Genomic DNA, 13500 nt, shown 5'->3' on the forward strand with positions numbered 1-13500 from the left:
GCTCAGCTAAAATGATCACAAATGCTTTAAAATTGCACCCAAAACCAGAAAGACATTGAGGAAAATGCAAAACTATCAATCAAATGGATCGAAGAACAGCCAAAATGGCAAAGACTCAGCCAATGATCAGTTGCAGGATGATTAAAGGCACAGGGGCTTCTTGCCAAGCCAAGCTATCAGCAAGAAGCCCCCGCAAAGTCCTATTGTTGATAAAACGACATGTGCTGAAATCATCAAAATACTTGAAGAGGTCATTTTGCCTTATGCTGAAGAGGAAATGGACTTGAAATTAGTGTTTTAACAAGACAATGACCCCAAGAGATGAAAACAAGATTAACGCTATGAAGTGGCAAGCCCATCCTGGACCTTAATCCAATAGAAAACTTGTGAGGTGACATAAAAAACGCTGTTTATGAGGCAAAACCAAGAAATGCAGAGCAATTGTGGAACGTAGTCCAAACGGCCAGGGCTGAAATGCCTGTTTACAGGTGCCAGAAGTTGGTCGACTCCATGCAACACAGACGTGAAGCAGCATTCAGAAACAGTGGTTAAGCAACAAAATATTAGTTCAGTGATTCACTAGAAAGCTAAATCTTTGGGCATTTCAGTTTATACAGTAAATGTTTGCGTTTGTAAAGAAAAATGCAGACACTGCTATTTTTTGAACAGCCCAATATTCTTTTTTCTGCACTTCCTCTAAAGTGATAACACATTTGATACATTTTTTTACACATTTTTTAGAATGTGCAGTGGTCCCAGTGTATTTGCATGTATGGAAATAAAAGCCATTGTAAAGATTTTTAGTTTTACTCACTTTTTTAACCACACTGCTATTATTTAGAACACAACTGGACTTAAAGGTCACATATTTTACCCCTTTAAGACAAGTTTATATTGGTCTCAGAGGTCCCCAAAACATGCCTGGGAAGTTTGTTGGTGAAAAAACACTCTAGTATTTGATTTTTCCATGTCTAAATTAGAACGAGCTGTTTCTGTGTCTGTGGCTTTAAATGTTATGACTCCACCCCTTACCACGGCCCTCTAAGAAATGGATGTGGTTTAATGGATGTGGTTCTCCTTGTCTTCCTCTCAGCTGCCAGTTGAGATAAGGATCAGGAGACGAGAGACAAGGAAAATTCATTCAAGTGGGGCGGGACAACTGAATCTGGAGGCAGTGCTAACTCCCCACATGACATCATGAGGGGAAAACTTGATAACGGCTTGTTTCAGCACACATTTTCTGAATGGTGAAGAAAGGTGGAGGGGTGGATTTTTTCCGATTCTTGGGGGGTATTGTGGATAGGCCAGGGGCACATTTTTTGTTAGAAAAGCCTGAAAAAGTTGTATTTTGCATAATATGCAACCTTTAAAGTATTTAAAAAGTTTACTCTAATTCCACAACATTCTTCTGATCTTTAAGTCCTACTGTATAAAGCTTTTCAACAATGTGCAAAACAGTACAAAACTATGAAAAACATCATGAAGTAAAAAGTTCTGTTTCTGCAGACAAAACCTCACTGTTTTGAGAAAGTTTGAGGCAGAACAGAGACAGTTTGTTCCCCTCTTGGACTGTGTGATGCTGTATTGTGAAAACCACTGGCTTATTGACAATTTCACCCCACAGAATAATATGATACACTAAAGTGCCACATGCTGCATGCATACCAACATGTGTGTTCTGTTTGTACAAACACACACATGCTGCTTCATCTTTAACACTTTTATGCATGTGTGCATACATGTCCTAATGTCTTGAGAGGGTTTTATCCATGCATGTCTAACGAGGTTGCCATCAGCACTGAAGTCGGCCCACCACAGCTGCATTCCACATAATACACACCGGCTGCTCAGGCTTGTTTCCCCTTCTTGTGATTTAACAGCTTCCTGCTGAGTGAACTCTCATCACCAAATTTTTTTGGTTCAAAGTTCAGACGTGGCTTTTTTTTTTTTTTTTTTTTTGACATTCTTAACCCAAAGTCAGTCAGCTTCTTTATCTATCAGTCGTTGATGCTACGTATAACATGCCAAACTAGCAAACAGGGTCTAAAACCCTGCAAAGCTTTAAAAATCTGCAGCTCAGTGAAGACAAAAGACGTGTTTAAAGTGGGGTTGACATCCAGAGAAAGACAAATGTTTCTCACTGAGAAAATATGGTGCAGTGCCAAGATGAGGAAAGCAGCCCAAGAACAAGATGCGGACAATTAACTTAATAGTTTTGATTTGAGTTTCAACAGGCTTTGGCAGGACTTTAGCAAACTCCCAACCTGATATCAGTAAGGATTAATGATTGCAGTAAGAGCTGTGAAAAGGTTCAGTTTGTGCCCTAACTTTCTCTGTAACTCACGAGGTGAATCAACTTTGTTCTGAACCTCAATAGTCAAAGTAAGAACCACTTATAATAGAATATGCAGACAAAAACCTCCCTTTCCAGTACTTCCTGTCAGGTTGCCTTTGAAACATAATGAATCAATTCTGTTTGTGCTAGAAGTCAGTAATGCATTTTAAAATGATCATTTAAATTAGGAATGACAACAAAACATTCAATATTCAACACTGGTCAAAGCAACAAGATATATAAAGCAGAAGATTTCTGTTATTATTACATTGCATTTTTTATTTTTTATTTTTTTGTTGCAATTCCTCTGTATTGATGCACAAATTTGCCAAATAAGGTGCATGGCTGATTTGATTGACAAGTGTGCATAATGCAGCTGTTTACAAAGAGGCTAAAGGCCCACCTAAATTTTGCGTTTGACTTTATTGATCCAAGTTAGGTTGACACACCATTTCCAATGTGGCGACAACCCCTGTTGGACTTGATAAGGCCTCCTCAGAAACCAGGGGGGAGGAATTCACTGAAACTACATCAGTATTAGAAACAGTCTCTGGTTATTTCCTGGCACATTTCATCAGCTATAGCAGGTCTGTTGTTTGAATCACAACCTTGCATGCACATGCAGGTCCATATTCAACCAGGAGATATACCCATGCAGCCATTGCTCTTAATCCTGAAAAATCATGACATACTGTATCTACTGTGTGTCAACCATACCTCTGGGAAGCATGACATTAACTTGTACTGTGCAGGTCTTAAAATGGCCCAAGACAGATGGATTGATTTTATGGATACAGCCATAAGGCCGTGGTGAATGGTGCCTAAACTGGCAAATATTAGTGTCTCTAAACACTCTCAGAAATTGAAGGCTCACTGGTCCCTCGAACCGCAATCAGACACAAACTGTGTTAAACCAATTTCTGCTGCTCTACATTATCCTGCACTCTACGGCTGAACGAGGAAGGGAAATTGTATTGAAGTTCTCAGTGTGAGGGCTGATAGTATGTGAGCTGTAATAGGTTGTGTAGGCTATCCAGTTGATTTAATCAGAGTGTGGTTACTGATAATCCTATTTTATATATGGGTCCCACGCTAAGTCCCCCGGCAGCACGTGCAGCAGAGCGGCAGAAAATCTGCTGCACCGGGGATTCAGTGGAAGTGTCCACGTGCTGGACGGATGCTCTCTCGTGAACATGTCAAACCGCTGTACGCCTGACGAGCCGGCAGATACGGGAATATGAAAACATGCCTACATGCTAGCCAGCAGGCACACATGCGTATGCATGCACGTGTAGCACCAATACAGGCCAGATAAGGGGGAAGTACACCACATACAACACGTTTGAGCTGAAGACAAAGCGATGTAAAAGCTGCTCATTTTGTAAAGGCATCAACAGAGCATGGCATGTTGAAACGTGCTAATTAGAAGTGCAGCAAAAATAAATTGAGGAGGGCTGACAGGTACCTTTCAAATTTACAGTGTGCACCAAAAAAACAAAAGCATCAATGCCAACAGTGGTAACAAAAGTGCCCTAGATTTTTAAAGCACAGTTGTGGAATTCTGTTAGTGGCTGGACAGGTTCTGTTAAGCTGTCTTGATGTGACGTAGGCCTAATTCAATCAATCATCAACGACAGGAGCTCCACACTGACACACCTGCTTCAATGTAAATCTCTAGATCCAAACAGACTTGTCCACTTGATGACTGTTTTTATTTCTCTGACATCTGAATTGTGCTGGTATGTGAATGATCATTCTGGATTAAGCCATCAGATCCTGTCTGTAGGATATTAAAAAAATACAAGGTTATTGACTATTATAAAGCTTATTAATATCTCTAATGTGGTGGCATTCAAAACGTGCAGCTAAGTGTTGAGATTCTTCTGCCAGACATAGTCTCATTAGTTCTTTATGTGATCCTGCTGCTGTAACTTGGCTCAGAAAGTTCTTTCTTACAGCTTCACACTGTGGGCAGATGAGGAGAAAGTGGATTTCATCTTTAGCTTTTCCTAATTCACAATGTTTACAAATTCTTTGGTCTCTAGGTTTCCAGTCTTTATGACGACCTGTTTCAATTTCTTATTTATGGCTGCTGAGTCTGTACATTGTTAAAATTTTCCTTTGTTTGGGGTTTCTCACATGCATAAGATATTCAGCTAAAGAGTACTCTCTTCTCAGTAGACAATAACATTCTAATTTATTGTAGGATTTTATTTCATTTTACCAGTATTTAATGTATTTAGATTTGTTTTCTTTGTCAATAATTTTAATTTGTGTTTTGGAGAGATGATGTAGCTCTTGGTTCTTCAGCTGATATCTTTAATATTTTTAAGGGGGTCAGTCTCTGGGCAGAGGCTGTTGCTCAGAAAGGCCAGGTGATTGTATGATTCAGGATCAGCTTGTGCTAGGTGAACCTGGAACTTAATGGCTCTTTTGATCATGTGTAGATAAAGAGGGAATTCCCCCAGTTCTGCTCTACATGCCAAGTTTGGACAGTTTCTGTGGACTTTTAGGGTCTCTTTACAGAACTGGAGATGAAATTTTCTGTTGGTTAAGTCCCAGGATGTTTGCCTCTGTTTTAGGACAGGGCCCCACACTTCACTTCCATACATAAGAATAGGAGTAATAACATTACTGAATCATTTTAGCCAAATTTTAATTGGGGGATTAAGTTTATTTAGAGATGTTTTAATGCCATAGTAGGCTCTTTGTGCCTTATCAGTGAGACATAGCTTTGTCAAATCTCCCTGATGCACTGGTGACTATGCCTAGGTAATTATACTCCATTGTATGCTGAAGTTGCTTCCTCTGATTGTAAAACTATGTTTTGACTTTTGGGATCTGGCCCTTTTCTAAAATATCATGATTTTAGTTTTTTGTAAATTGATGTCAAGAGCCCAGTCTTGACAGAACCTCTCTAACAGTGAGAGATTCTGCCGTAGTCCATGTTCTGTTGGAGACAGCAGAACCAGGTCATCTGCGTACATGAGAAATTTGATTTCTTTGCCTTGAAGGTTTAATCCAGGGCTACATTACTGGTCTAAAGCAGTACCAAGATTGTTAATATAGATGTTGAAAAGGGTAGGGGATAAGTTACATCCCTGATGTACTCCTCTTTCTTGTTTAAAGAATTCTGTTCTTTTATTTCCCAGTTTTACACAGCATTTGTTGTTGGAGTATTTAGATTTAATTAGGTCATATACTTTGCCTCCAATCCCACACTGAATAAGTTGATAGAAAGACCATTGTGCCAAATTGTGTCAAATGCCTTTTTGAGATCTACAAAACAGGCAAATATTTTCCTTTTTTGTTGTTTGTGAATTTGATTTTGGATGAGGGTGTGTAAGGTGTATAGATATATATATATATATATACATATATATATATATATATGTATATATATATATATATATATATATATATATATATATATATATATATATATCTGTTCACTATTCACTATGTTTTCAGGCAAACAAATGGTCCAACAGCCAGACAAGATGCTGTGTGGGCAAACACAAACTCAAGCACAAAACTCTTGATTACATCCTTAAACATTAAAATCGTATCCAGGATTCCTGGAACAACAAACATCTGCACAAGCTTGTGTTTTCTTGACTCCTCCTACATTTGCTCATTGAATTTCTTTAGGCTAAATGTGACATCATATGGCTCTGACTTACTGCTCTGACATAATTTCTCTGACAGCATAAGGGTGGGGCTGCCCTCTTCCTTTGTAGTTCCCTATTTTCAGCTGTGCATTCTGGTTTAGAAAGAGAAAGCATCACAAAATATAACATGAGACAGGACAACAAGCAGATGCTGGAGCATCAGTAGCACCAACCCTGATGTCTTAGCCCACAAACACCACAGCTCCTTTGAAGTGAGCAGAATTTTCCATGCTCCTGACATAAAAGACGTCCTGCAGGTTCCCAGTCTGAGCGATCCACCAAAGCCTCAACCTTTACGCACCCACAAGGAACTGAAATATTTATGTGAACTGATGGGGGATATTTTTATGAGACCCCTTGCTCTGTTTTCTCTTTTTGTGACACTTGTAGTTCAGGAGAGTTTAAAAGGTCAATTGGGATTGAATGGTTGCTCCTTGGGGAGGAAGACAGTTACTGATTATTGTCTGTCCTTAGCAGTTTATTTATATTCCTCTACATTGTGTCTCAGTGATTGAGTATCAATGTCTCCCTAATGATTTTTTTTCTGTTCATTAGGAGCTGCAGTCCTTAAATGTAAAAAACTGTCAGTTCTTAACCAAAGAATCTGAAATCAACAGAAGATACTTATTCTTTCATGAAATGACAAAAGAGCTCTGATCTCAAATACACCACCAATGCTGCAGTTTCCACCCTACCACATGGCTACTACATAAACGGATGTGCAGCAAGAACCAGGATATAACAAGGATTGTTGATTAGTAACTTCCCTTTACAGACGTTTTGTCCAATTGGTCCCAAACCCCTGGAAGGTGTTTGGGTCTTTGGAAGTGATTAGGGATGGAGGCCAGGCACAGATCAGTTTGTAGAAAAGACAGAAATCTCAAGAAGAGCAAGAAAAAGAAGTTTTTACATGAATGGAGAAGCTTTATACAGGGGGTGTATAGGGAAAGTCAGTGTTTTTCAGTGTAATCCTTCCCTTTCTTTCATGTCCAGTGCGCGATGTGTGGTTGCATTAGAGAGAGTGGTTGGGAAAGAGTGCCTGGACATTAGTAACTTAATGTGAGTGGTCTGGGATCTTTCTAAATGCTTTGCCAAGGGCTTGATGTTGCAGAGAGGATACATTTCTAGGTTATTCCAGGGGTTACAGTGGCTCTCAAGGAGCTTTTCTCCCAAACAAGTTGAAAACAAGTAGACAAGGACACTTGTTGTGGGACTAATTCTTCTTTGGCCTTGGTCTGGGACATACTCCAGGCATTGCTGCATTAGCAAACATGCAATGCATCAATGTCACTTTGGCTACTGGTTATCTTATTCAGCAGTTCAGTGCTTTTCCCCTTAACTGTTAAATCAGAGGCTGTTTCAAGGTCACATTGTAGCATTTAAAACATCCATTGTTCACTCTTTTGGCAAACAATTGCAACAGCTGTGTGGTTTTTGTCTTGAATAACCCAAAATGAGCCTCTCTCTTCAACCTTTACCAAGAATGAGGGACAGTGATTGTAGAGCATGTAGCATGGAGCCTATTTCCATATTTCTCAGGCTGCTGACCAATAAGAATCCAGTATCTCCAATGAGCAAAATGATATGTGTAAAAGAGAGATTAAAGGTGATGATGACGTGGTTAGGGAACAAATACAGAGAGTGAAGTGAAACCAGGGCACCAGACAAATATCTCAAGCCTCAAAAACACTTTATTCTTCCAATAAATAGAGGCATGCTTTTAAATAATGTAGGAAACCACATGAAAGAAGGGCCAGGGCTTCTTTTAACAAAGCATTTTCAGATCTTTGACTAAATCTAGCTCATTTATGAGTTATATAAACTTGAGACATTCTTGTAACTCCTTCATCTAAGAATACATTTTAATGCAGACAGCCTCTTGATTCTCAGTAGAAACATTTCATGATGACTAGGACGCAGTCTGAGATAAGAGTGGCAGTGGAAGCAAAAACTGGTGTCTCATATTTACAGGTGAGAAAAGGTGTCACTAAAAGGAATGAAAATATAATCCTATTTTGTCAGTCAGTATAAAAAGATATTCATGACTATGATGCCCTTCATGAAGGTAACAGGGATGGGGCAACCTCTATTAGTGGGATATAACAGCAGGATGTGACCCCTGACATGATATTCCTGTAAGTATCTGTGACAAATGGGACAAAAATAGGTACAGATCTCAAACAAGACAAGCATGCAAGATGAGTGATAACTCTCCTGAACAGGGAGTGCTGCTGTTCATATATGAGAAAGTATAATCATATTCAAAATATCATAGATTTTTTTTTTAATTATCAAGCCATCGGGTGCAACTCTATAAGAATATCTTGTAGTGCTGCTTCTCTCCATTAAAAATTATTCAAATCATTCAAATACTGCTGAGTTTGGACAAAGGTGAAAGTAAGAATGTTAAAGTTTGTGGTGAGTTTGGTGCCTCTGTGAACAAAGCAACATTCTATCTTTGTGTTTGCTCTAAATGACAGCAGAGCTTATCCCTAACCCTAACCCTAACCATTTCCCTATCACACAAAGGCAAAGTAGCACATCTTGATAGGAAGCACAATTCGGCAAAACACCGGTGATATCAAGTGGCAGATTATACTTGTCAACCCATCCAGGCCATTCTTCTAAATTTAATATCACAAAAATAATTTCAGGGATTTTCTCTGAACTTTTCACACTGTCCACTCTGACTCCAGGATGAAGTGATTAGACTTTGGAGACAACCTCTAAGATGCATAAAACCAATTGTTTGGAGTTCTAGTGTCTTTATCCAAAAGTGTTTTTGACAGCTGTTTGTAACAGTCAAATGTAAAGCTATCCTAGCCATGTAGAATAGCTTTAAAAGGCAATTCAAGCTGTATGCTGTTGATCACCTCATCTTGCACCTTCCCTGCAGCAGCACTTACTCTGATGGAATTAAAAATAAAAATGTTAAAAATTAAAATCTCAGTATTTCATACCCCATTAAAACTACTCATGAAAGCTTTAAGTCAAACACTGACACAATAGCAGCTCAGTCTTTTCTGACTGTCTGCCTCCTTCTAACACTGCATTACCTGTTGACACTCACTAAACCAGTCTGCACAGCCTGATGCTGTATGCTGTATATAGGTGGGTGGGAGGGAGGCAGACAGGTGCAGCTAGTCTGTCAGACCAGTAAACTCCCCGCTGCACCCTCACTGATCTTAGACACCACCTGCTTCATTTTTTTCTTTTTGTTTATATGTGAACTAGATTTGTGTTGGCTGTTCAACATGTTTCTGATTCTGCTGAAGGGTCCTGTCCATTAAAGGGAAGGCCTTCCTTGCCACTGTAATGTTGGGGTCTTTATAATAATATGTCAAAGTGTACCGTCTAGACCGGCCCTTTTTGTAAAGCATCTTGAGATCACTTTGTTAATGAATAAAGATTGACTGATTTACTGAAACAGAAAGTAAAAAGTGAGGACACATGTGGAAAGTTGACATTTCACTAAGTTATGGGATATAAAATGGATATCACATCAACATCCACAAATAAAGATCAGAATAAAATATAAGAAAAGAGAAAACTTCCTTTAACAAAAAGCAATCTTCTAAGTTTTCTTGTCAACAGACGTTTGTTATCTCAAAGTAAACTCCCCTGTTTGGTCAATTTCAGTGATGACTGTGTCCACTTCTCTTTATTCATCCTTAAACTCTCTGTCCTCTTTTCTCCAAGTGCTTATTTATCTGACTTACAGCAGCTGTTGCTAGGCAACAGCTCACACCCACATATGCACATTGATACTTACATTATAACAATTAAGCTGCAAGGTACTAAAGTTGTTGAAGGATGGTGTTTTATGTCCTTTTTGGCTCACTTTGTTTTTCTGTAAACTAATACATTTATTTTCTTTTTTTGGGGGGTAGTCAATCAATCAATCAAACTTTATTTATATAGCACATTTCAAACAATTTCAACTGCAGCTCAAAGTGCCTTAAAGGACTGTAAAAAAGTGATTGACAAAAAATTGTAAAAAGGTTTAGAGACTAATGCACACAAAAAGTAATTAACTAAAACAATTCTAAAGATAGATGATTAAAAAGAGAGGGATAAAAGAAAAAGCAGTAAAGGAAAGAATTTATAAAATAAGACACATTAAAATTAGCTTAAAAAGATAATAACAATAATAATCATCAAATATCATACATAATCATTAAGATTTAATAAATAATATCATAAAGTGCTAAGGTCAGCCTATCAGACAGGACAGGTGAAGAGAGAGAGAGCGGTGAAGACATGCACTAAATAGCACCAGGACCAGGATTCAAACCTGTGACCAGTCTGTCTGTGTGCCTGCTCTACAAAGTTAAACAGAGTGATTTCTAAAACATGTATTTTTGGTACTTGGAAATGTATAACCATAAGAAAATACGCCATTATTTTAACATATCATGTATCACTCAAAAGCACCCTGATGAATCCTGTTTCTGCTCTGCCATCAAAATGAAACCGCAAGCATGTCAACTCCAACGAACCCTCAGTGTGGACAAGCCTGAAAGAGACCCAGCCACTCCAGAGGATCAGATTACACCCAATCAGGAGCAACAACTACAGGCAGGTGCACATGCATTGTTCCAGGTTTTGTTACAGAATAAATGACTGCAGCAGTTGGATCAAAGGCAGGGCAGTGGAGGAAAGAAAGAGGTTATATACAGCACACTGAACACAGAGGTGTGGGTTAAAAGATACTCGGGCATATCTTAAGAATTCTTTCATGCTCAAACAATGGTGCGTACGGGCACACAGGATGGGTACAGGTCTGGACCTGCAGGGAGAGGGTGTGTGTGACCTGTTTTAGCAGCATGTGTGAGAAGGTATTTCTTCCAGTATGACACAACACGGTGAATAAAGACAACTGGGAATCCAGTCACTCTGACACACTGGAAAATTTGCACATGTGATAACTGGATGTGTTAAGATAGAAGTTATTACAACTCCAGCAAACAGTGTGCAGTGACTTGTTTGGGAAAATAAGATTATATGAGCTAGAGTTTGCAGAAGGTCTTATATTGATATGAAGCATCCCAGAATGAGATAGACACTTTAAGAGGGTTAACAGTGACCTTAAATGACTGTCACTGTCGTTCCTGTGACTGCCACCACTTTAGCTTTCCTGTTTTGTGCAGCTGAAGCTAGGTAATTGATAAGAAATGCAAAGTCAAAGTAATTAATCAGGAAGTTTCAAGTATCTCATTTGATGATAATAGTCAGTATATAAATAATCCAAACCAGGAGAAGACTTCTGTTTGAAAGCAACAGTGCACATGAGTTTACTTCAATGGAAACTAGTGACTACTTTTCATTGTCTAATTGCTGTGGCAGCATCACATCTGTATGTTAGAAATTCTTCCATCGCTCTCATTATGATCACAATATTTCACATTATATTTTCCCCACTGCTTGTAAACCTCAGGAAACATCAGTTCCCTTTGTCAGTGCTGAGATTTTCCACATGGCAGTCTCCATAAGACCATGAGAAAGTGAACTAGGCAGGAAAAGAAAAAATGCCTTTTCCTGTGACCTTCCGTCCAGACCGTCCATCACTGATCAGCTAACTGAGCGCCTGTCTCCCTCGGTCCTCGTCTTTCATCCCTGGGTGTTGTTCATTTAACTCACAAACTTTCTGTTAGTCACGCAGCATTTAACAAACAAGAGAAGTTGTGTCAGAGAGAGGAAGAAGGAGAAGGAAGCAACAAAATGACAAACAGAGAGAACAGAGAGCAAACAGGCAGCAGATGCTGATCTGCAGAAACAGAAACACTTAAAAGCCAGCATTCTGCTCAGAATCCAGTCAGGCAAAGTTAACTGGGCATCCCTGGCCTACATGCCGGTGAATCTCCTCAGACAGTTTCCCAAAGGAGTTCAGCCAGACTGGCACGTGGACTGAAAGTGGCTTCGACCTCTAAGAGGCTGAACAGCTGGATTTGTGCCCTGGATATGAGCTCCATCCCTGCAGAGAGAGTGAGCGTACTCCTCTCCCTGCTGCCTATTTGCCAACCAAACCAAAGCTGCTGCTGCAAGGACATCTACTCTCCTGCCTCCTACCACACTTACTGCAGGGCCTCCTCTGTGAAAACAGAATGCACCCAAGCTGTTTGCCATCCTGCATCCCTTTATCACTCACATGTTCACTTTAAGCTCTTTACTTTCCTAGTGCCACATTAACAGGAATGCTTCCCTTTAACTGAATGCACATCAGTGGTTGTTTTAAAGCATGACATCAAGGCTGAACATCATCCACATTTTTATACTCAAGCAAAATGGATCCTCACTGTGCGTGGCAACGAGTGTCCCTCCTCTCAAATGCACTAAGCTAACGTCACAACCCACATTTAAAAAAATAAGACAATTTCATGTGAAACACTGACACACAAATGTCTTCCAGTGCGTGCATCGTAAACCGAATAGATTTTAAAAACAAGCCAAATATGAAAAAAAAAATCCAATTAATGTAATTGAAGATTTGTTCCGACCCGGAAAAACAGACCAAAGCATGATTAAATAAGACCCTCTGTTGCTGAACGTATGAGATATTAGGCACGACATCTTGTATTCACCCTGTTGATGCCACCACTCATTAAGCACGAGCGTAACGCTCTGTCCCCGTCCAAAAAAAATCATGCGTAAAAGAAGGTGTGCCATTTTTGCGCACCGCTGTTAGGAGCAGCCTTACCTGAATCGGGGTGAATCCTTTATACATTCTTCAAAGTCCACCGTCATTTTTGCGTTTTCTCGTGTATTCCCACTTCAGTCTGTTGATGTCATTGCCCGCGATGGGATGTCGCTCGAACCGTGTGGATGGTGACTGGTATCCCCTGACGCGCAGCAGTCTGTCGCCCCTCTCCCGGTGGCACCGTGACACAAAATGCAAGCTGAGTGCGCGGCAGGCGGATTACTACTACGCTGCTGCCACTGCTGCCGACACAGGCAAGAGGCGTAGCTGCACTGTGGAGACAGTAACAAGAGAGAAGAGCGTCCACTAGTTACAACCTGCGGTAACACTGCAGGAGGACAGAAGAGCCAAACTCAAGTTTGACCACATAAGCTAACAAGAAAGTAGTGCAGTTCCAGTTACTATGTTCCTCTCCTAAAATGCATTTTTTATTTTCTTAACGACAACCAACCATTCATAGAATGTATTTAACTTTAACCTTCACCACATTATTCACATTATCTATGAAATTGTTCAGTCACAGTTGAAAAAAAAGTAATCCAAGCTGATTGCTTAAAATGATTTTAATTGTGAGCTACCCCCTCCACCTATAAAAAAAAGTTGGTATCTCAAAAGTCAATTTGGAAAAAAATAGTTGAAATGATAAAACATACAACCCTGTAATTTTGAGCCTTGAAAATGCATTTGAGAAATCTGTATGGCACCAATCAGTTTTTTTTTCTTTAATCGAGGTAACAAGCCCTGCGCAAAAACAATAAGATAGTTATCGACAACTATTAACGTTTGTGTTTCCCTTT

At 39.5% G+C, this 13500-nt stretch overlaps 1 protein-coding gene across 2 annotated transcripts in view; it reads right to left on the reverse strand.

The window, feature by feature from the left end:
* LOC121507375 (arf-GAP with coiled-coil, ANK repeat and PH domain-containing protein 3-like) overlaps nucleotides 1-12882 on the reverse strand; it is a 73603-nt gene extending 60721 nt beyond the window's left edge. For both annotated transcript variants that reach the window (XM_041783675.1, XM_041783674.1), the window contains exon 1: nucleotides 12704-12882. In XM_041783675.1, coding sequence (XP_041639609.1) covers nucleotides 12704-12750 — 47 coding nt within the window. In that variant the 5' untranslated portion in view covers nucleotides 12751-12882. The remainder of the gene's footprint in view (nucleotides 1-12703) is intronic.
* Between the last annotated feature and the right edge of the window lie 618 nt (nucleotides 12883-13500).

This window comes from Cheilinus undulatus, linkage group 3 (genome assembly GCF_018320785.1).
Source record: "Cheilinus undulatus linkage group 3, ASM1832078v1, whole genome shotgun sequence".
Taxonomy (NCBI): Eukaryota; Metazoa; Chordata; class Actinopteri; order Labriformes; family Labridae; genus Cheilinus; species Cheilinus undulatus.